The following is a 25,191-nucleotide window of genomic DNA, read 5'->3' as shown; positions in this document are numbered from 1 at the left end:
TTCTCTCCCATGACCATTGTATATACTGCGTATATGTATGTGTTAGGGAACATGTTTCTCTCCCATGACCATTGTATATACTGCCTATATGTATGTGTTAGGGAACATGTTTCTCTCCCATGACCATTGTATATACTGCGTATATGTATGTGTTAGGGAACACATTTCTCTCCCATGACCATTGTATATAATGCCTATATGTATGTGTTAGGGAACACGTTTCTCTCCCTTGACTATTGTATATACTGCCTATATGTATGTGTTGGGGAACACGTTTCTCTCCCATGACCATTGTATATAATGCCTATATGTATGTGTTAGGTAACACATTTCTCTCCCATGACCATTGTATATACTGCCTATATGTATGTGTTAGGGAACACGTTTCTCTCCCATGACCATTGTATATACTGCCTATATGTATGTGTTAGAGAACACGTTTCTCTCCCATGACCATTGTATATACTGCCTATATGTATGTGTTAGGGAACATGTTTATCTCCCATGACCATTGTATATACTGCCTATATGTATGTGGTAGGGAACACGTTTCTCTCCCATGACCATTGTATATACTGCCTATATGTATGTGGTAGGGAACACGTTTCTCTCCCATGACCATTGTATATGCTGCCTATATGTATGTGTTAGGGAACATGTTTCTCTCCCATGACCATTGTATATACTGCCTATATGTATGTGTTAGGGAACACGTTTCTCTCCCATGACCATTGTATATACTGCCTATATGTATGTGTTAGGGAACACATTTCTCTCCCATGACCATTGTATATATTGCCTATATGTATGTGTTAGGGAACACGTTTCTCTCCCATGACCATTGTATATACTGCCTATATGTATGTGGTAGGGAACACGTTTCTCTCCCATGACCATTGTATATAATGCCTATATGTATGTGTTAGGGAACACATTTCTCTCCCATGACCATTGTATATACTGCCTATATGTATGTGTTAGGTAACATGTTTCTCTCCCATGACCATTGTATATACTGCCTATATGTATGTGTTAGGGAACACGTTTCTCTCCCATGACCATTGTATATACTGCCTATATGTATGTGTTAGGGAACACATTTCTCTCCCATGACCATTGTATATACTGCCTATATGTATGTGTTAGGGAACACGTTTCTCTCCCATGACCATTGTATATACTGCCTATATGTATGTGGTAGGGAACACATTTCACTCCCATGACCATTGTATATATTGCCTATATGTATGTGTTAGGTAACACGTTTCTCTCCCATGACCATTGTATATACTGCCTATATGTATGTGTTAGGTAACACGTTTCTCTCCCATGACCATTGTATATACTGCCTATGTCCTGCTTTCCATTGTGTTACACACTAGAGACACTTAACAGCCATTTCCACATGGTTTAAGGTCAGAAATACACCTCATAGCTTTTAACTTATACTCATAGTCAAAGTAGCATCAAATGGCCTCAGCATAGGGATAGATTAGGCTAAACAGATGCTGAACAGACACTTTCCCTTTTAGGAAATAAATGGTCGATCACAGGCCCCTTTTACATCATTCATGATATGCTATTATTTAAATCCACTGTAAAATGAGAGCCAAAGAAGCATAGAGTTCAATAATTAATAGCTCTGATGGTCTACTTGCATGGTTACAGTCAGAGATGGAAAACTATAAATCCATATTGCAAACACCCTGTTTTGCTCCTGTTACATCTTTTCAGTGTAAGATTCTGATCAATGGGTTTTGCTGTGATTTTATTCCTGAACTGTTCAAACTTTGGGGCCCTGTGAGATTGAGGGGACACTGGATTCCAGGCAAGACAAGATGCAATCCAATAAGTTACAATTTTTGTGCACTTACTGCCAAAAAAGATTGAGGTGAAGTGCTGAACTCTTAAGTTTTTGTTCATAAAATCCCCCTCATATTTTCTGTCGGGTGCGAAATGCAGTAAAAGATTAATTAAATACTTTATAATTCAGGCAAATGGGGAGGCATTTTAGGAAAATACACAATGCTAAACTTTGCCAAAAAAAGCGGAACGCTATTAGACAATTAGCACACCAGGAAGTCTCTGGTTATACTAGTGGTCAGATTACGTTGCACATTTTCCAGCCAGTTACAGTAGGCTGATGCTGCTCGCACTTCCATAGGCTGGGAGCATAACCAGCCTTCCGTCAGGCAATGCGCAATGCATTTTGGCGGCTTAACTGAATCGGTTCCTTTATGCGCTGGTCTTTGTTTTTGAAAACCTTTATTGATTGTTTGTTCATTCATTGACCTTAGTGGTACACTTTCCAATGTCTGAAAGTCAACAAAATATCAGCTGACCCTTTATAGAATATGTAACAAAGTTCCGGAGGTTAGTGATACAACCATGGCATCTGGGATGCACTGTCATGTAACTAATAAAGTCCTTAGTAATATGATGAAAACTTACTAGTCAGAATGCTTTTTTTTTTTTTTTTTGAAGTTCAATGTTTTTAAGCCCTTTGCTATTTTTGACTTGTTACGTTACAGTATTCAGGAATAAAGTAAAATGCATAAAGTTTACTCACTTGACAGGGCGTAAGTGTATAAAGGTATCTTGGGACCATCAAATGTGGGTTTAACTTGAGGTAGAAGAGATTCTGTGAGGGAAAAAGTTATAACTATTGGAATGCTAGGTTTAAAAAAATAAAAAATACAATATTAATTCAGAAGCTTATTATAATTAACACTAGAGAAAGAAGAGCTTTTCTCAGGGTGCACAAAGACCAAAAATTATTTAAAAAAAAGTTTTTCTTTATCGATAACTTTTAGATATCACAATAAGGTGAAATATTTAAAATGATAGAATGTGAATAAAGACAAGATAATTGTGCTCCTAGAAATAAACTATTTGATACAATGCTTTGGCTCCTGTCTTGAATTGTTCTTTCTTATATAACGGTAACTTCTGCTCAGTAGCATTATTCCCCATATATGAATCTCATTATATTCTATCCCTTTCTTTGTGAAAGAAACTGTGTTGTTACTAAGTGGCAAGTCTATTAAAGTTTTTTTCACACAATGGGCCGGATTCAATTAGAGACGTAAAGCCGCGATTGGCGATAAGCACAATGTTTTTGCCTCATTCGTCTGTTTTGAGGCGAAGTTTTCACCTACTGATACAATTCGTGCTCCTGCTTTTTCCCCTATTCAGTTGTAAAACAAGCGAAAACGCATATGCGCGAATGCAGCGAAAAGCGAAACTACCGAAAAGGACAGTTTTTTTGGGGGAAATCAGTCTGTACCCCCTAAAAAGCCTAACTGACCTGGGGAGTCAATACAGAAGTGTATGAATACTGAATACCCTAATAAAAGTAATTAGGGGTTTTATTTCTTGCATAAGTGTGGAAAAAATATATATAGCAGTCACCTGCTGCAGCCACCTGCAATCCTAAAAACACCTGTCCCATCCATAGACCCCCCCCAAAATATCTATCCCAGTACTTTAGCCCCATTTTCAAACCCTTTTTACATTTTCACCCAAAAAATGACATGTCATTTGGGGTGAATTAAGATATATATTTTTTTTGTCTACTTAGTCATTAGGGGGGTGCCCAGAGGGTTCTGAACCAAGTCCCCACATTTTTACTCAAAAATAGGGATTTTGCATATCTTTTCTCCTGCCTTTGGGTGGAGAAACTTTTTCGCCTGTTTCTGCCTACGGAGTTTTTGCACATGCGAGAACATCCTGGAATTGAATAGGGCGGTACTTCGGAAAGTGGCGAAAATGGCGCATCGCGAAAACTTTTCACTGATCGCAGCTTTTCGCCTCTAATTGAATATGGGCCAATGTTTAAAGAAATAGTTAATCAGTAGCATAAAATGTATCACTGGATATTATTTATCCTTTATATAATCAGTAGCATAAAATTAATAACTGGATATTATTTATCCCTTATGTAATCAGTAGCATAAAATGTATCACATGGATATTATTTATCCTTTATGTAATCAGTAGCATAAAATGTATCACTGGATATTATTTATACCTTATGTAATCAGTAGCATAAAATGTATCACATGGATATTATTTATCCTTTATGTAATCAGTAGCATAAAATGTATCACTGGATATTATTTATCCCTTATGTAATCAGTAGCATAAAATGTATCACATGGATATTATTTATCCCTTATGTAATCAGTAGCATAAAATGTATCACTGGATATTATTTATCCCTTATGTAATCAGTAGCATAAAATGTATCACTGGATATTATTTATCCCTTATGTAATCAGTAGCATAAAATGTATCACTGGATATTATTTATCCCTCATGTAATCGGTAGCATAAAATGTATCACTGGATATTATTTATCCCTTATGTAATCGGTAGCATAAAATGTATCACTGGATATTATTTATCCCTTATGTAACCGGTAGTATAAAATGTATCACTGGATATTATTTATCCCTTATGTAATCGGTAGCATAAAATGTATCACTGGATATTATTTATCCCTTATGTAATCAGTAGTATAAAATGTATCACTGGATATTATTTATCCCTTATGTAATCAGTAGTATAAAATTTATCACTGGATATTATTTATCCCTTATGTAATCAGTAGTATAAAATGTATCACTGGATATTATTTATCCCTTATGTAATCAGTAGTATAAAATGTATCACTGGATATTATTTATCCCTTATGTAATCAGTAGTATAAAATGTATCACTGGATATTATTTATCCCTTATGTAATCGGTAGTATAAAATGTATTACTGGATATTATTTATCCCTTATGTAATCGGTAGTATAAAATGTATCACTGGATATTATTTATCCCTTATGTATACAGTAGTATAAAATGTATCACTGGATATTATTTATCCCTTATGTAATCGGTAGCATAAAATGTATCACTGGATATTATTTATCCCTTATGTAATCAGTAGTATAAAATGTATCACTGGATATTATTTATCCCTTATGTAATCGGTAGCATAAAATGTATCACTGGATATTATTTATCCCTTATGTAATCAGTAGCATAAAATGTATCACTGGATATTATTTATCCCTTATGTAATCAGTAGCATAAAATGTATCACTGGATATTATTTATCCCTCATGTAATCGGTAGCATAAAATGTATCACTGGATATTATTTATCCCTTATGTAATCGGTAGCATAAAATGTATCACTGGATATTATTTATCCCTTATGTAACCGGTAGTATAAAATGTATCACTGGATATTATTTATCCCTTATGTAATCGGTAGCATAAAATGTATCACTGGATATTATTTATCCCTTATGTAATCAGTAGTATAAAATGTATCACTGGATATTATTTATCCCTTATGTAATCAGTAGTATAAAATTTATCACTGGATATTATTTATCCCTTATGTAATCAGTAGTATAAAATGTATCACTGGATATTATTTATCCCTTATGTAATCAGTAGTATAAAATGTATCACTGGATATTATTTATCCCTTATGTAATCAGTAGTATAAAATGTATCACTGGATATTATTTATCCCTTATGTAATCAGTAGTATAAAATGTATTACTGGATATTATTTATCCCTTATGTAATCGGTAGTATAAAATGTATCACTGGATATTATTTATCCCTTATGTATACAGTAGTATAAAATGTATCACTGGATATTATTTATCCCTTATGTAATCGGTAGCATAAAATGTATCACTGGATATTATTTATCCCTTATGTAATCAGTAGTATAAAATGTATCACTGGATATTATTTATCCCTTATGTAATCGGTAGCATAAAATGTATCACTGGATATTATTTATCCCTTATGTAATCAGTAGTATAAAATGTATCACTGGATATTATTTATCCCTTATGTAATCGGTAGCATAAAATGTATCACTGGATATTATTTATCCCTTATGTAATCGGTAGTATAAAATGTATCACTGGATATTATTTATCCCTTATGTAATCAGTAGTATAAAATGTATCACTGGATATTATTTATCCCTTATGTAATCAGTAGCATAAAATAAAACCTCAGATTATACAAATCCAGACAATGATGAACCCCTAGTTGCCTGGACTTAGGGCCTGATTCATTACCGATCACAACTGTGATTATGCACGCAATCAGGCGATTGTTGCATTCTGTGCATGTATATGAATCGCAGAGCGTGTGCAGGGATACGCCACTGAGATCGGGACTGCGATCACAGTGACTACGCAGACCCATCGCAGAGTGACGGGGGGTGGTCGGCAAAACACAGGCGTGCCAGTGCGTTGAACGTAGTTACAGAGACATGCATAAAACAAGAGATATGGTAAGAACACCTTTGTTATCTCTGCTTCTACGAAGTCCATAGGGTCCACAGGGTTGACCTTGGGGTATAGGTTGGGAACCAAATCCGGGCACCACGCAGTTAAAACTTTTAGCTCCCAGGATGCACTTGGGTCCACTCTCCCTATAACCCCTCCCCCCAGCCAGAGGCACCTCAGTTTGTAAGTAGCCAAAGGCCAGAGGAGGAGAGAAAAAGAGAGAGAAAACTTGAACACTCAAGAACCATTCTCACAGAAAAGGAGACGGGAAACCGGTGACCAGTAACACAGCCCATATGAAGCCAGGTGCGTCAGGGCGGGCGCCCTGTGGACCCTATGGACTTCGTAGAAACAGAGATAACAAAGGTAAGTTCTTACCATATCTCTTGTTTTCTACTTCAGGGTCCATAGGGGGTCCACAGGGTTGACCTTGGGGATGTCCCAAAGCAGTTCAACCAAGGATGGGGACGCTCCTGTGCTGAGAGAAGAATCCGCCACCAAAAAGGAAGCATCCTGAGAGGCAAAGGAAACCAATGCCTAGAACCTTAAAAAATAAGGTGTGGACAGAAGACCACGTGGCCACCTAGCAAGGCAAAACAGCCAAGGCGCCACAGCGAGCCGCCCACAAGGGTTACATGGCCCGAGAAAAAACAAGCATCAACAACAGAAAGGCCTACCCATGTGTAGGCCCCTGAAGAAGACATACGAGGCCATCCAGCCAACATTTGGCCATAGGCCGGCCATCCTTTCCTGTTAAAACCAGAAATCTCAGACCACCAATAAGGAGTCCGATTTCCGTAAGGAACTTGAACGGATCACATAAACCCACAGAGGCCGGACCACAGTCAATGAGGCCACACCAGCCGAGAGGACTGGGGACTGAATGGCCGTACCATAAGTTCCAGAATAATATGGAACCTAAAAATCACTAAGAAGAAACACAGGGCGAGAGCAACTCACACCCGGACATGATGCCCTCCAGAAGAGGGAGCCACATGAGAACTCTCCCAATTCCGACACTCATCTGGTCGATATAAACACCCTAAGAGAAAGAGAGAGCCAAAGCAATAGACCATGTAATGGCTATCACAACCAGCGGTTCCATAGACAGCCCCCGGAGGGAACAAAGAACCACTACTAACTCCCAAGGAGCCGCTAGGTAGGATAAATGGAAGCATAATCCAGAAAAACACTCCAAAGGATGAACTGGATACCAGAGTGGAGCAATTCCACATCTTAACCATACTGACAGTGTAGAGATCCACACTGTCAGGAAGGCCATGCCGAGGGTGAAACCCAAGCCAGCCGGAAGAAATGCCAGAATATCTGGAAATCCTGGACACCGGAGGATCGTATCGACAGGTACGATACCATAAGAATTATGTATGCCACAGTCTGTGGCAGATGCCAGCAAAGTCTGGCCTATCTGCTCTAAACATCTCAATGAAGACAGAGCCAGGGAAGCCCTAGGACCACAGTAGGGCCGCAGTCAAAGATAAACGATCCAGGTCTAGGGAAAAACGAGGACCCTGAGACAACAGGTCCAGATAGTGAAGCAGTAGGAACGGAGCATCGATGAGGAGACTCCGAAAATCTTAGTACCAGTGATGTCTGGGACAAACTGGAGCCCCCAGAAGGAAAGCCCCTCCGTCTCTAATTAAACTTCCGAAGACCTCGAGGAAGAAGGGAGACCGGAGGACACAGGTACACAAAGTGGAAGGACCACTTCACTGACAAAGAGTCACTGAAGGTAGCTTCAGTACTCCTAGAGCTGGACTGTAACACCGGCAATGTGTGATAGAGTCAGAAGGCCATAAGGATCAATCACCTCAGGGAGGCCCCCTCTGCTCACCAGGAGTTGAAACCTGTCTTGGAGAAGAGACTAGTCCCCGGAATGCACGTCGTGACGGCTGAGGAAGCCCGCTTCACAATGGAGAGCTCCCGGAATGAACACTGCAGAGTTGGCCAGGAGAAAACCCTTGGACTATGTCAGAATGTATGACATTCCTGTCATTGCCACCCAACTACCAGTGTTGCCTAGATGGAAGCCACTGTTGTGACACTGTCGGACTGAACCTATTCAGGTTCACCGTGACATATGGGTTAGGCCAGAGTGAAGGCCCAAGACAGCCTAAAGTTCCAACAAGTTAAGTGGCAGGGCGGAAGCGACAGACGTCCAGCTGCCCCGAAACGAATGCGGACCAGACACTGTCTGTAGCAGAAAATACCCTGGACGAGATGGCCATAGCCACCCGGACAGAGACCAACTCGCCTCCAGAGAGAGCATCATCGTGCGAACAGCGATCCGATGGAAAAAACTTGATCCATCCGGAGAGGAGTCAATTATGGCAAGGCCTGGAATGTAACTGAGCACATTCCACCCTACCAAAAGGTAGACACTCTGGTAGACCGCGCATCACCAAGAGTAATGACATATGTCGACTGCGTAGACATCCGCACACTCCAAGTTGAAGAGCTGAGATCTTGTCTTACGCCAGAAAAATTCTAAGATTCTGAGAATTCAGCAGTGCTCCCAGATGAAGAATACCCTGTGAGGGATGCAGGGAGGACTTTTTCTCCGTTGACTACTTATCTGTGCCGAGAAGAAGCCACGGTTAGCCTGACCTAGCGGTAAAGTACCTCGGTGATCCTGCTAAAAGCAGGAGGCCGCCCATATAAAGGAGCATTCGGATACACTGAACAGGTGAACTGTCAGAAAATCCATAAAGCTTGTAAAGCCCGGTGGAGTTGAGGACAGTCCCAACAGGCAGAGCCCGAAACTTGCAAATGTTGCTGTGGCACAGCAAACCTGAACCCATGCTGATGAGAGGGCTCTGTATGTACCCGTAGGTACGTATCCTGAATACTCAGATATACCATAAAATCCCCAGGTTCCAAATGTCGGATGATGGAGCATGAAGGATTCCACCTGAGTCCATGCACCCTTGGAATCTGACTCAGGGATTTGAGACAGAGTATAGGCAAATGAGGACCAGTCGGTCACTGCCCCAGAAAGAAAGTAGAACAACCAGTCCCTCGCTGAGATAGTGAGGCTGGCCGAAATAGCTCTGCTTACCGCCAAGACTGTATAGCTTTCTGGGAATGTAAGGCCCTGATCGTCTGAAGAAGGGCCCGTGGAACAACGCCTGTGAGGAGGCCGCCTGAGCAATGAGAGGCCGTTGAGAATCAGTACCTCACTCCGGAATTCCCCAGATGTAGACCTGTCCCGTCAGGCTGAGGTTTATCCTCAGGCGTAGAAGCAGGGTCGTCCGTAAGTCCAGGACTGCTCGGTACTGGATATGGTGGCCCCCGTGGAGGCCGACAGCCTAGGAAAAAACAGGCCTTTAGGCTGACCCTGAGGACAAAAAGACTTAACAGAGTTAGTCCGAATGTAGTGGGAGTAGCTAAAGACAGTATCTCTCCATTAGTGATACTGCCAATGATGCAACAATCTTGTCAAGGTCAGGACCAAACAAGATCCTCCCCATGGAAGGAGTCTGCACCTCTGCTTTCCCATAACGTAGCCATAGGGTATTGCGGCGGATACAGTCGCAGCCGAAACCTTGAAAGTTAGAAGACCGGCATCCTATGTAGGTAATCCCACACGACCACTGCATATTTTATGTGAGCGGCAAAAGACATTTGAACCCCAGACGTGTTGGAGGGGAAAAACGTTACAAAAGCATCATCATGCGATGGCCATGGTAGGACGGGCAACAGGCCCTGAAAACGAGTACATTGATTTCAGACAAAGCTACCAAATACGGATCTGTAAAATCCGTCCAGGCTGGGATGGGAGGCGTATTAATGTCTGTAATCCGACGATGAACATACAAATCCACCCCAGAAGGAGATTCCATTACTTGTGAGGACCCTCAGGGAATGGGAAACAGGAGGCATTTGTGACTCCTCGTATCTGGCGACAGCCAGACCCGCCATGAGATCCACCCGCTGGGCAGAAACGGGAAATGTATGATACAGGTGCAGGATCGACATTCTCTATATCCAGAATGAACCTGGCTACCAGCCCCAAAGCAGGGATAATAATACTTGAAATCGGCTCCCCCCATGTGAGAGGGAAAGAGCTGAATACACCATCCAGTTCACGGCAGAGCCACTGGGAAGTAACCACAGGGCGTATATCACGCCATTTAGTATTTCGTAGAAAACGACATCCACCAGGGTGGCCGTTGTGGTAATCCCTGCAAGGGGAATGACAGACCGATGTGGTATCGGAGGTAATTCATGTACTGTGAAAAAAACCCGGCAGGGAGCGATAGTCTGTGACACAGGGGTAAACTGCAAGAAATTGCGAGATACCCCGAGTTGAAAAGGGCAGTATGGTGAAGTAACTCCAAGCGAGTGACGACAATGGGGCCCGACCAGCGATCCTCAAAGGAGAGGATCCTGAGAAATAAACCATCCTTTAAGGGGGTCGTGCAAGGGGCCCGGCACCAGATGGCGCACCATACATAAACCTTTCTGAGTTAAAATCCTCTGCACTAATTCCTGCAGGCTATGACTTGCAGGATAGCAACAATGGGTGCAGTATCGTGTGCAATCTCCTGGTCAGATATATTTGACTATCTTGACGGAAATATTAAGCAGCGCCATACCGGTCCTGACTAATGCTAAGAGTAGCTGCAGGGACCCATTATCAGCGTATGCAACACACAGTTCCATCTAAAATATGGCAACGTGCAGCACGCGACAGTATGTGACAAACCTCACAAATATTAACAAGTATATATATGTGAGGTCTCAGAACCACCCCAGGTACACCTGTATTAGGGCAGATAAAGAAAGGGATAGATATACACTGACAGGTGAGAGAAAAAGCAGACAGTCAGCACTAGCATAAGTCACATACAATGCAGACATATATACTGTACATACATAAGCATGACATATAATATACTGCACAATGCCGCTACATTCAACTGCCCAGATTCAGTGTCTGGGAAGGCTATAGCGCTGTGTACACTCACCCAAAATGGCGAGGTACGCAGGGGGACTGGGCTCACTGTCATCCTAGGAGTTCTGCAGCACCACCGAGAGATAATGGCCGCTGGAGACCTCAGAAGAAGCGTGGCCCGCGGAGGAAGCAGCTCAGCAACGCCAGACTGTAGTATTGAAAGGCGCCCTGAGCTGAGGGGAGGAGCCGCTAGACAGGGAAGGCTTCCTCCCCTGGCTAGCAATTAACCCCCCGGGATGCCGGCTCCCGCTGCCGCTATAATCCCTGGTGGGCTGTGGACACGCGGGGTATGCCTCCATGGAGGGGGAGCCCGCCGCCACCGCTAGCGCCTCCGGTCTGTCCCCAGAGACCAGATGCATAAGGCTGCATGTACACGCGGGTCACCGCAAGCGGTGACCACGCGACTTACCTGTCCCCGTCGATCCGGCAGCAGCCCAGGGAGTCCTCCAGAGCCCGGCTAGTACAGACTCTGGGGTCCCGCTGCGATCCCCAGATCTGTACTGGCGTCGCAGCGCCGGCGGGGTGTAGGAGCGGCAGCTTAGACGTCCACCAGTCTGATGCTGCCGCTCTGAAGAGTAGTAAAAAATAATAAAATAAAACTCTTTAAAATAAATTATAAGCTTAGGGGCTGCTAAGCAGCCCCCCTGCAGTAACGGTGACCCGACTCCGGCCGGGCACCAACTTAAACTGAGGTGCCTCTGGCTGGGGGGAGGGGTTATAGTGCATCCTGGAAGCTAAAAGCTTTAACTGCGTGGTACCCGGATTTGGTTCCCAACCTATACCCCAAGGTCAACCCTGTGGACCCCCTATGGACCCTGAAGTAGAAATTAGCCATTGCGATGCCATAAGCAGCAGGGCTTCCACTTGGGTTGGGTATGAGATCCCGGTGGTCGGGATATTACTGAATACTGACAGCAGCATCCCGACAATCAGAATCCCGACACCTATAACAACAGCCCAGCGTACCTTCGATCGTGATGCCGGGCTCCCGGCGTAGGTAAAATGAAAGGCGTCGGGATTTCGACGCCTGTCATTAGACCCTTGCCGGGATTAGAGAGTCGGGATGCCGATCAGTCGGCATTCAGACCGTCGGCATCCCAACTGCATACCGTCTGCATGTTGTCCGTGCGAGTGCTTTGATATTGCAATTTTTTGCATACTTTTGCAGCAGACCTGCAAGAGCGATCGGTTCTATTTGTTAGACAGACATCGATGCTTCAATGTTGGCATGAATACATAACGTGCTTGCTTATTAGTATATTATTTATATACCGGGATTATACTGAGATCAAATAGTCATTAATTCAGAACAGAGACAACAGCCACAGTTCTGCGACCGCCGTTACACCTAAGGCTTTATCAAGGCATCAACCCGATGCCTCATTTCCATAATTGTTTATCTGCTATCCCTCCATCTGATTGGTCATGACATTTGAAATCTTCTTATGACATCATCATTATATGAGACGTTATTTTCATAGTATTAAAGCCAACCTAATTCATTAAAATAAACAAGCAAAATCCATCCTATTAGAAACCTATTATTAGTTCTTATATCTAGCTTATTTAATGTGTGAAAATTAATCACCTATGAACCAATTTGAAGTACATGATTAAATATTATTACTTATATATCCATTATTTATCCTCTAATTTTTATAAGACACATCTAATACAGGTTGAGTCTCCCATATCCAAATATTCTGAAATACGGAATATTTTTAGCATGACTGAGATAGTAAAACTTTGCTTTCTGATGGTTCAATGTACACAAACTTTGTTTAAGGCACAACATTATTAAAAATATAGTATATAATAACATTCAGGCTGTGTGTATAAGGTGTATATGAAACAAATTAATTTCATGTACAGTATGTAAACAAACTTGTTTTGATGCACACAATTATTTAAAATATTGTATAAAATTACCTGCAGGCTGTGTGTATAAGGTGTATATAAAACATAAATACATTCTGTGTTAAGATTTGGGTCCCATTCCCAAGATATTTCATTATGGTCTGCAAATATTCCAAAATACGGAATATTCTCATATCCAAAATACCCCTGGTCCCAAGTATTTTGGATATGGGATACTCAACCTGTATTATACATATAAACAAATATAAACCTCGATATTCCGTTTAATAGTATCGATCTAGTGTAAATAGTTTTAATACATTAAATACATGTGCCTAATATCACTTAACTATATTTAATGTCAATTATTCGTGTAAAATAAATACCCAAATCATGTTATAATATCAACATTCGATTAATCCTATGTATATCCTTTATATAAGCCTAAATGCCTATTTTATGCCTTGATGAATAAATTCTATTTTCAATTGTGTAAATAAATGATCCCCAAACCCTATTATTTAATTTTGTATAATAATAGTAGATATATTGAATACAGTATTGTCTATTTCATTACATACAATCTCTATATACAAAAATATAAATACATAAAAAATATTTTTCCAAATGTATCTAGGTCCCCTAGTTTAATTTAATTAGTATCTAATTTGATACATGAATTCTAAAATTAGTGCTACCCATTAGTGATTACCATTTTATTACTAATTTCTTAAGTCTCAAACTGGTGATTCAACTGTGCTACCCATTTGTGAAAATAGTTATTATTAATATAGTGTAGTATACATGTTTGGTGAATAATTTAGTTCTCATAACCTATTATATTATCTCCTAGTGAAAGATCCTTACTTTATTCTTAGCAAAAAATTAGTGATCCATCAATAATTAATAAACATCCCATACTCAAAACCACTTGTTTCAAATTATTGCCCTGTAACCTTTTTAAATAAAATCAGTAAAAAAGTGTTATTAATAGTATCCAAACCTAAGTCATTAATTTACATAGATATTCTGTTGGCTTCTTGTCAATTTGTGTATTTAATTCTATGTGGTTTGTTCATTCCATATTTTCAGCATATTTATCTAAAGTTATTCTCATAGACACTGAAATTTTTTTTTCTCCCTGTTTGTGGATTATAGCCACCATTAGTTATCCTCTGTTACTTTCGGATCAAACCAGATATATTATCCAATACCGTGGACCTAATAAGAGGGTTGTTCTAATGGGTGTTTGTCATCTATCTTCAGGTACACCCGAACATCAATAGTGGTTTTATGAAATTTTTTCACATATGTCATTCCATCTCTAGAATATCAGTATAGGACTAAAGATCCCTAGTTGCTTATTGAATTACGATTGTTCACAAAAATTAATCAAAATGATTATAATCATTCATTTCAATTGGTTCCACACTTTCTTTTTCCATTTTGTTTCTTTTTTGAGGAGTCCTTGAGTGATATTCCCTCCTCTGATTCCAACCTTTTCTAAACCGAATGCTGATAGATGTTCCGGGTTACCATTATGTTCTTTCAAAAAATGTCGTGCCACACTAGTAAGGTTTTTTGAATTTCAATTGATCTGTCTTTGCATTCCTGATATTCCTGATGTGTTCCATCACTCTGATTCTTAGTTGTCTGCTAGTCTTCCCAATGTAGTTCTTTCCACATGTACATTTAGCGTTCCCACTAGGTTGTTTTAGCGGGACGCTGCGCTCTGCCCTCCTTCTGGAGGGCAAAAAGTGCCCTGTCCTCACTGCGCAGCACCCCGCTATGGTCGTCTTCACCCGCGGGTCGCAGTATCCCACGTGTGAAATGTGCAGTGACCCGGTCACTACCGGTGAATAGACGCTGGCCATATGCACCCAGCATCTATTCTACCTGTCAGCAGCGCTTGGGGGCTGCCCGGCGTGTCCGTAAGTGCCGGGCACACTCCCAAGAGTGACAAAAAGGGGACGCATTTTATAGACATGCCCCCTTATCAATGACCATGCCCCCTTTTCTATCTATCTCACATCTATCTATCTCTCATATCTATCTATCTATCTATCTATCTATCTATCTATCTCACTATCTATCCATCTCATATCTATCTATCTATCTATCTATCTATCTATCTATCTCACCTCATATCTATCTATCTCACAATCTATCTATCTATCTCACATCTATCTATCTCACATCTATCTATCTCACTATCTATCTATCTATCGGCGCGCGCGGAAGTGCCCTCTCTAACTTCGGCGCCCTGCCTGCCGCCGGAGCTAGAGTGAACACTATACATTGTAAACAACAGATCACCCCTATAGTTTTACAATTGATGTATTCAGCTATCTTCCGGTTTCTTCCATAACGATATCTTTACAAGTGTTACGTTGCCCACATTGTTAGCACCCCATCTGTTTTTTCTCTTTACTTTGATTGGCTAAAAAGGAGCGATGTACCAACATGTCTCTCAAACTTGGGGATTTTCTCCAGCTAGTATATACTCTTGGTCTGAGGGACTCCATCAGGTCCTTATCTGTGGCCAAGACATTCCAGAAGCACCGAGATTTCTGCCGGAGCCCTGGTTGAGGAATAGCGGAGTAAGATGACCGGCCGCATTTGTGAAGGAGCAGAGCCACTAGGCAAGGTGGAGGCGTTCCTTAAGATGTGTGGTGCAGGGGAACTGGTGTGCCTTGTTTTGTGCAGGATTGCAGAGAGAGATACCATATTGCAGTGCAAGATTATAATAATAATAGACAGAGGCTGGGAGGTCTCTCTCTCTCTCTCTCTCTCTCTCTCTCTCCCGTTTTACCATTACATGGGGCTGGGTGGGGATTTAGGGGAAGTAGGGTTGTACATTTTGACAATTTTATTTTTTAATTGAAACCTTGCACTGTACCAGTTTGTCTCAGGGGGAGGTGCCATGGTAAAATGGTTGGGCCATGGGCGTGATGATGCAATTGTGTTAGCATGGCCCCACCCGGTGACACAATTCTGTGATTAGCGACATGGTGAAGTGTGGAACGGGGCGAAGATGGCATGATTCGATGCAAATGAATCGTGTTTCAGCACCCACTTCTCTCGGTAATTGGGCAGCTGCGGGGGGGTGGCGGTCGGCCCCAAGAGACTAAGGGGTCTATTTACTAAGCCTTAGATGGAGATAAGGTACCAGCTAATCAGCTTTTAACTGTAATTTTTCAAACACAGCCTGTGACATGACAGGAGCTGATTGGCTGGTACTTTATCTCCGTTCACTTTATCTCCATCCAATTCTTAGTAAATAGACACCTTGCTTACTCTTCAGGGTGGCCGGGAGCATCACCCAACCGTTTCTGGGGGAATCGGTATGATTTACCGTCGGACCCATGCCCGGCGGTTGGCATCCCGGCAGAGGAGGAAATCCCGATCGTCAAAGGAAAGTATATACTAACCTATTTCTACCCCCTAACCCTAACCCTCCCTTAGCGGTGCCTAACCCTAACCTTCCCCCCAGTGCCTAACCCTAACCCCCCTCTAAGTGCCTAAACCTAACCCCCCTTCCCCGCCTCTTAAACCTAAGTCCCGAGGGGGGGTGCTTAACCCTAAGTCCCCCCCGGGAGTGCCTAACCCTAACCCTCCTTTCCCCTAGCCTAAACCTAACCTCCTGGGGGGGGATGCCTAACCCACCTTCGACCGGGATGCCGGGCGTCGGGCTCCCGGATTAGGTCCACCGGCTTCCCGACTGCATACCTTTCTGGGAGAATAGGCAAATACTGTATGAAGTAAAGTAATAAAAAGCTTCTCACACACACAGAAGTGACACAGTAACTAAAAACTGTTACATTTCCCCCTCACTCTCAGCCATTCTTATTGCACTAATAAATCATAAGGGGGAGATGTATCAAAGCTTCTACAGGAAGACAAGAGGAGGATTTTCCCCCAGCGAACTATCAGCTTCTCCACTTGAAGCATTGATACATCTCTTTCTAATCCTGGAAAGTTTTTTCAACTGTAAGCGGTAGAAGGTCGGACTCTCAAATCAAGTTCACACTTATCTCTACACTCATGGAGCTTGGGGCTCAATTCAGACCCGCTCGCTAGGTGCTTTCGCTCCTAGCCGAGTATGAAAATCCCGCGATAGCACGCCAAGACATTAGCACGCCCACAATGTTTTGGCGTGTGATCGCAGTGTGTATTTAGATGCCCACCAACCATGCCTTAAGACGCCCACTTATACATGTCATCTCCAGGAAGTGTATGGAACTAGCAGCGGCGGTAGTAATATGCAAATATTAGTTTCAGCCTCCCCCTTGTGTTCTAGTGCGTACAAGACTGCACAGCGTCTCCTCCTGAACTCTGGCTAAGCATGGCGTCTGTGGCTGCGACTTAGCATTTGGGAATGCAACCGCAGTCACTGACACGGCCACAAAACACCCATGAGACGGGCTTTTTTTACACTCACTTCAAGCTATCACCCAGGAATACCCTTGGTTTTCTCTCACCGGCTCTAATGTTAGCGTCTCTGTATGGAACAGCGGACTCTGGGCCTGATTCAGACCCGGTCGCTAGCAAGCTTCCGCTCGCTGCTGCCGCTGTTCGGTAAACTGCACATGCGTATGCTTCGCAATGCGCGTGTGTGAACTACTCATAGCAATCGGGACCCGCTCGCTCGCCCTGCAAAGACAGCCCAGTGTAATGATTGACAGGAGAGGCGGGTGATAACAGGGGCAGGACACTAATAACGGGGGAGTGAACGTGCGAACTCAGGCGTGCCTGAGTGTCTCAACGCCCTTTCAGAGGCATGCATAATTAACAGGGAGCGTCATAGTACACGTCACCAGCTTTTTTATTACACTGACGTCCTCGCAGTGCTTGCGGTAGGGTAAGGCAACCACAAGTGCTGCGATCGCTTCTGATGGTCCGCAATGTACCAATGTTTTAATACACTTCCTGGAGATGACATGTGCTAGTGGGTGTCTCACCATACGCTAATGGGCGTCAGCATACACAGAGCGATCGCTCGCCAAGACCTAGTGGGCGTGCTTATGCCTTGCCGTGAGATCGCCTGTCGACGTCACTTAGCTGAATTTGCATGTGCAGGGAGCGAGCGGCCGCATCTAGCGAATGGATCTGAATCAGGCCCTCTGCGTCCACTCAGGGGAACGTATACGCCTTTAGGGGTTTACAGGACTTTTTTGCACATGTGCAGTAGCAAATGATCGCACAACTCAACTATTCTCTACCAGTTCATGGTATTCTACCAGCTAGGACTTCAGACTGCTACAGACTTATTGATTGATATGATGAAGCATGACGTAGCTTAGGTAGACTTCCGTCACATTGCTATGCAGGATTAATTACAAGCACTCTCATGAGCCAATTCTGCACCCCTTTTCTTCGGCATGCATGCGTGCTCTGTTATTCCCATGTCATGTGCATGTAAAGATTGAAATGGTGATATCCTTTTAAAGCAAATAAGACATTTATAAATTCAAGTAATAAGCTGCATAATATAAGCACAGTCAGCCACAGGGCAAAGCGCCAAAGGTTAGCGGTGACCACTACGTGACTCCTGTGCCACTTGGTAAAACATAGAGTAATGTAAGGAAAACTACCGCCTTACTGTATTTCCATTGCACTATTGCAGTCCGGCTCAATACAAAAACATTTGCAAAAATATACGACTTACCCAAAGAAGAAAGGGTCACCAAGGGGTCATTGACCTTTTTTCCATTTGTTAATTGTGACCAGGGTAGACTTTTTGTAGTGAAGTCTTCCTGTCTGTCGAAAACTTCACTGTCCGCTTTAAGTGGCATCATATCCAGTGAGGTTCCATGCTGGGAAGGAGAAATGGTCTTCACCAAAGTAGCCGCCATCGTGTGTATGGTGTCAACATTCCCAGGAGAGACATTTGTGGAAGATGTCCTTGTTGAGGGACCTCTTTGCGTACTTGGGAAGTGTCCCTCAGTCGTCGGCATCCTTTTGGTAACATAGTTATTATTACTCTGTAGACTATGTCCGGTCCACAGGGGCATTATAGTGTAGGGTCTTTGCAACATTTCTAAGGCAGCGATCGTTGTCCAGCCTGGCAGTCTTAGTGAAGACCCATCTTGCGTTTTATGACTCAAAAAAGACACACTATGGTCCTTCAAAGCGTTGTGAGGAAACAAAGATATTTTGTCAGACGGTTGGTGTTGCCCTTTTTGTGCAATGGTTCCTACCAATGAAGGGGATCTGGTCGGAAAAATTTTATTTTCTTTTGAGGCAACTCCGTGCATCATTGGGGGTAACTTGGAAAGAAGAAACTTTTGACCTTTTGATGGAGTTTCTTCAGTGGGCAAATTAGAAATATCTTGTTTTTTCCTTGAAATAGCAGTGTTGGTTGTAGACGATATTCTATGTCCAGGGTCATCATTTTCTTTAAAATGTTTGTTGAACGCTCGGTCACTGTCAGGGCTTCCTTGTACAGATGCACTTGTAGACGCTGTTTGGGAAATTAATAAAACAGTGTATGTATTAGATGTGTCATGTTTACTCTACAAGGATTTACAAAGCGTTATTATTAGTTTATTACACAAATTTCAAAGATGTGGGCTCCATTTAAGAACGAGACATAAGCTCCGATAAAAGGGTTGTCGAAGTCAGATAATTGGATGAAGTCATTTGCAATTATTATCTAGCGATACTATCGTCTTTGTATGAAAACATGCGACTAGCACGCTACGGCGTGCTAGCGTGTATTTGCACATCACATGTGAACGCATTTTTATACATATGCATATTTATACATTTGCACACATACACATTCACTAATAAAATGGTTCCTACACACTGTCTTTATAACCAGGGTTGATAGAGTTATTTGTAGTTATAATGTAAGATATCCCTTATAGAGATCTAAGGTTCAGGATACAGAGGACATATCATGTTTGGTATCATTCTAATTCCCTATTTATTCTCAGACATCCGTTCCTATCGGCAAAGAGATCGCACCTTGCGATAGGGAATTAATGATCAGAATACTATTGTTTGCGTGATGTAAATAGACCAGTTTGAACTAGGTTTTTCGGAGGGAATTTATGTCTGCAACTTGTGGAGTTCTGACCCCCAGCAAATGTTGGCACCGTTTGAACTGACCGATGCCCTGCATTACACCAGACTGACCCGAAGCCCGAACCAATGGAAACATGCCAGATCGTCTCCTTTGTTCTCTGTGTAACCTGAACTGTATATATTATTGAGCTCTGTGACTAGCAAGGGGTCTCCTTTCTGCGACCACAGCTTTCAGGATTGAATGGCTGTTTGCTGGATCCAGAGCGCATGCGTTTCTGTCGATTGTACATATATATATATATATATATTATATATATATATATATATATATATATATATATATATATATATTGTTAACCTGTTATCTTTTTTTTTATTATTAAATCACTTCATGCTTTGGAACCACACTATTGAGATTGGAAAGCAATTATTTTTTTATAGCGACTAGACGGCATTAATAGGGTTATGTCCTCTGGGCCTGATTCGGAGCCGGACGCTCTGACCAGAGCACTCGCTCTGAATCAGGGCCCTCCTACCTAAAAATGGAGTGGCCTCCTGGCCGCTCGCATAGCTGTGGGTGACCACCCACAGCTTATGCGAGCGGCCAAAATGATGGTTGCGATGGTCAAGACCATCGTGACCATCGGGCTTGCGATGAGACCCTGTGGTAGGGTCTCGCTGCCGCAAGCCCAGGAGTGCTTTTGGCTCTATCCGAGCCAAAAGCACTCCCACTGATGTCAGTGGGGCCGGCTCCAGACAGAAGGCGTTCCCATGGGAACGCCTCCGTCTGGGCAGCAATGCCCCCGGCACGCCCATCAAAGGGGACGTGCTGTCAGTCACCATCGACAGCACGCCCCCTTTGGTGTGAGACCCATAGCGACAGCTTGGCTGTCGCTATGCGGGTCTCGCGCATGCGCACGACGGAGCTCCCTCCGTCGTGCGCATGCGCATTAGGGCACCATCGACCCGCTTGTGAGCGCTCAGCGCTCACGAGCGGGTCTGAATTAGGCTCTCTGTTCTATATGTAGCAAACAGGAGTAAGCCTACTGCTATTGTCACTATAGATGGCGTTAGTGGTACGTTTCCCATTGCTGTTTTCGTGTTCTGATTAGCTACAGGTTAAGCTAGTGATACACTATACAATAACGGCACCGAACAGAGGATTTTCAACTGCCCAGACAGAGTGCATAGTGTGTACACATCACACACAGGGCCGATTATCGTTTAAAATAAAAACCTTTCGGATCTGCTCAATATAGGAACAGATATATTTCAGTGGCTTGTATACAGTAATTCGTGGATTGGGAGTAAAATCTTTCTGGTGTATACCTACAGTAGCATTAGTCTGTTCCTGTGAATGCTCTCATACTCTGTTTGACTACAGATTGCCTACAGGTAGGTCTAGGGATATAAATGCTCTAATGCTCTGATCGGCTACACGTTGGTCTACTGTTGGGGCATGGTTCTGAATGTCGACAGTAAAAAGTTCAACATGGTCATTAGATCGACCATCATTCTGTAGACTTATATTTAGGTTGACAGGGTTAAATGGTCAACACAGTCAAAAGGTTGGCACTAAAATGTCGACACTTTATTTGTTATTTTAGCCTAACCCAAAACGTATCCCTAGCCATACTATAAATCATGAAAAAACATGTCAACAATTTAGTGTTGACATGTTAAACCTCTGTGTAAACTACTGTGTAAACCATTTAACCCTATCAACCTAAATACTTCTCGAAAGAATGATGTTCAACCTAATGACCATGTCGACATTTTTTATTATCGACATTCAGAATGTGTCGACCATCTGACCGGTATCCTACTCTTGTGAATAACCTATGCTCTACTTACAGGTTTTCTAAATAATCTCCTCTGAACAAGTGTCTTCTATTCAAGTTGATTTTAGATGTTAGATAAATGGCTTTATGTAAACTAATACTGTATAATGCAAGTTGTATTTTAGACAGCAATTAGTCGGTCGGTAAGAACATAAAAACAGTAGGCACGTACAGTCGTACTTACTTCTCAGTGTCCACAGTTTTGTTGGAACATTCAGAATAAATTCCGTGTTTTCAGCCGATGTTATCAAGTTTGGAAGAATAGATTCTAAATCTGTGTAAGTAAAGCTGTAATTAGCATAATGCGGATGTTTCCATTACACACAAAAGAAGAGAAGAAGAGGTTATAACAGAAACGTATCCATCTAACTATCTGAAAATAAATATAATTAGAGTATTGTAGGAAATCGCATTTACAAGTACTGTATTACTTTTCCTGCACTTCCACTATATTCACACAATGGGAGTGTGTTATAATGTTCTCCGTGCGGGTACGCCTGCCTGTAGCGTGAATGATGTGATGTAAAAAAATCATCACATATAATTTAGAGAGTCATTAAGGAAGCTGCAGAAATTCCATCCTTAGTCAAGTGCTGATTTATACGAAAACTATTATTATTATTACTATTATTATTATAATCAATAATAATATTATTATTAATATATTTTATTTATATGGCTCCACAAGGGGACCACAGCCCCTTACATAGTACATAAGCAGAAACAGTGCAAACAACACAAGAAAAAAATGCAAAAATGAAAAATACAACATATTGCATGACAGGATACAGGCTATACCGCACATGTACCCACAGAAGCAGCATGGGCTGAACCCAAAGGCTCTGAGCCGTTGTTGGCAAGTGGAAGGTGGTAATGATATTCAGTATGTGAGGGCAGGAAAAGCACATGAGGGAAGGGTATGCAGTCGGGAAGTCGGCGGACCTGATCCCGACTGCCAGCTTCCCGACTGTCATATCCCGGCAAGGGTCTAAAGACAGGCGTTGATATGCCGACGGCTGTCATTAGACAGACGCTGGGAGCCCGACGCCCGGCATCCCGGTCGAAGGGACGTCGATTGGGGGACTTAGGTCTAGGCGACGGGGAAGGGGGGGGTTAGGTTTAGGCACTTAGAGGGAGGATTAGGGTTAGGCACCGGGGGGGAAGGTTAGGGTTAGGCACCCCTAAGGGAGGGTTAGGGGGGTAGAAATAGGTTAGTATTAACTTACCTTTGATGATCGGGATTTCCTCCTCTGCCGGAATGCCAATGTCGGGATTCCAACCGCGTGGCATGAGTCCGGCAGTAAATCATACCGATTCCGAGGGAAGAGGACCCTGTTTGTGTGAGCTTACAATCTACTGGAAAGGGGCAGGCAGACAGGGGTGTCACAGAGGGGAGAGACAGTGGGTCTCATTCAGACCCGGTCGCAAGCGCTGAGCGCTCGCAAACGGGTTGATGTTAAGGCCCGATGCACGCGCAGCAGCCGCACTGCGCGTGCGCAAGCCACGGAGCGAGACAGAATTTCTCTTGCTCCGGACCAGCCCACTACAAAAGGGGCGGCTGTCGATGTTGATCGACAGCTCGCCCCGTTTTGTGGGCGGGTGGGTGGCTACACAAACGGAGGCATTCTTGACGGAACGCCTGCCGTTTTGTGGGCGGCCACACTGACATCAGCAGTGATGTCAGTGGGGAGCTTCCTGCTCGATCAGAGCAGGAAGCTACCTGGGGCTTGTGGTTGCCGAGACCCAACCTTAGGGTCTTGTCGCAAGCCCCGATGGTCGCGATGGTCTTGGCCATCGCGACCATCAACCTGGTCGGTTGCTAAAGCTGTGTAGGCTGCACTTTAATAATCAAGCGGCCGCCCTCATTCAGAGAGAGCGCTCGCTTCGTGCGAGCACCTCTGAATGAGGGCCTGTGAGTGAGGAGCATCTATCGGTGGGTTAGGATGACAGCTGGAAGGCTTTGATGAAGAAGTTTGAAGAGAGGTGAAGAGTCTAGTAGGGAGAAGGAGAGAATTTCAGTGGTAGGGAGCAACACGGACGACGACTCGGAGACTGGAGTGGGAGGTAATAATCAGTTGAGACGAGTGGCGTCAGTCATTGGCAAACTGACCGGGGGGGGAGTATGGAGGGAGATCTTATCCATGAAGCTCATACATTAAGATGGTAACGTCTAAAGGTGGTCTGAACTGTTTGTTCTTCTGATGGGAATAGCTGAGCAGACCTGGGCGTTCCATAATGAATGGACGCTAGACACTCTCATGCTCCTCCTATTGCGCTGAAACCCAAACACTAGATTTTCTCTTTGCGTTTTAACACTGTGGTTTAAGAATAGTCCCAGTTATTCAGCAACAAGGGCCTGGGTTCTTGCTGACACTTGTTCCAGATCTTTTTAAATAAGTGAGATGAAGAATCACTTAGCACCATAACTATGTAAGAGAATCTTGCTGGGGCAGCTGAGTTTCTCCGAGGTGGTCAGATAAAAATGTACTGATTAATTGCCACAATAATTACAACAACAAATCATTCTTATCACCGCATTTTGATGAATAGGGGACGAAAACCCTAGAACTGCAGCCAGGTTACAGCCGTCAGCTACAGATGTGTCCTCGTACGTACACCTACAGTATCCGTTCTACGTCATATATCGTGAGACGCATGGTGTGACTTAGACGCCATAGCTAGCGACTGCCCAGCTTTCATACTTTTACCTAACTTAGCGTCTTATTTGCACTGTAACCATATATACCAAGCAACCAATCAGCTTCTACCTTCATTTTATGAATGGACTTGATACATGCAAGCTCAAAGATGATTGGTTGCTCTACTTGTCCACTTTTCCACACTTTAGAAGCTTTGATACATCTCCCCCTTTGTGGCAATTCTAAATTTGTTCATTGACTGTATTAATGCATGAACTGCAGGACAATAGTTCATCAATATGGCTGATTTGCATAAGAGTGATTTTTTTCATGTGATTTCTGAACAAGCAGAACTGCTATATAATGCTCTTATTTTAACTTTATTTTGTTATTTGATTAGTTATATACTACTGTACAACACATATTTTCTTCATCCAAAATGAGAGGGACAAAGGGGGTCATTCAGACCCGCTCGCGAGCGCAGGACGCTCGCAAGTGGGTCGATGTTCCACCACTGCGCATGCACACGACG

The 25,191-nt window shown here is 42.9% G+C and overlaps 1 protein-coding gene across 1 annotated transcript in view; it reads right to left on the bottom strand.

Moving 5' to 3' along the window:
- LOC148502553 (uncharacterized) overlaps nucleotides 1–25,191 on the bottom strand; it is a 193,630-nt gene that overhangs the window by 154,222 nt on the left and 14,217 nt on the right. The window contains exons 8-10 of the mRNA XM_088449715.1: nucleotides 22,205–22,294; nucleotides 18,816–19,610; nucleotides 2,570–2,641 (exon numbers count right to left, since the gene is read on the bottom strand). Of these exons, the coding sequence (XP_088305841.1) occupies nucleotides 2,570–2,641; nucleotides 18,816–19,610; nucleotides 22,205–22,294 (957 nt within the window). The remainder of the gene's footprint in view (nucleotides 1–2,569; nucleotides 2,642–18,815; nucleotides 19,611–22,204; nucleotides 22,295–25,191) is intronic.

The sequence above is a fragment of the Taudactylus pleione genome, unplaced genomic scaffold (assembly GCF_031769625.1).
Source record: "Taudactylus pleione unplaced genomic scaffold, aTauple2 ptg000493l, whole genome shotgun sequence".
Classification (NCBI taxonomy): Eukaryota; Metazoa; Chordata; class Amphibia; order Anura; family Myobatrachidae; genus Taudactylus; species Taudactylus pleione.
The sequence above is the reverse complement of the archived record's forward strand: the minus strand, read 5'-3'. Positions and strand labels throughout refer to the sequence as shown.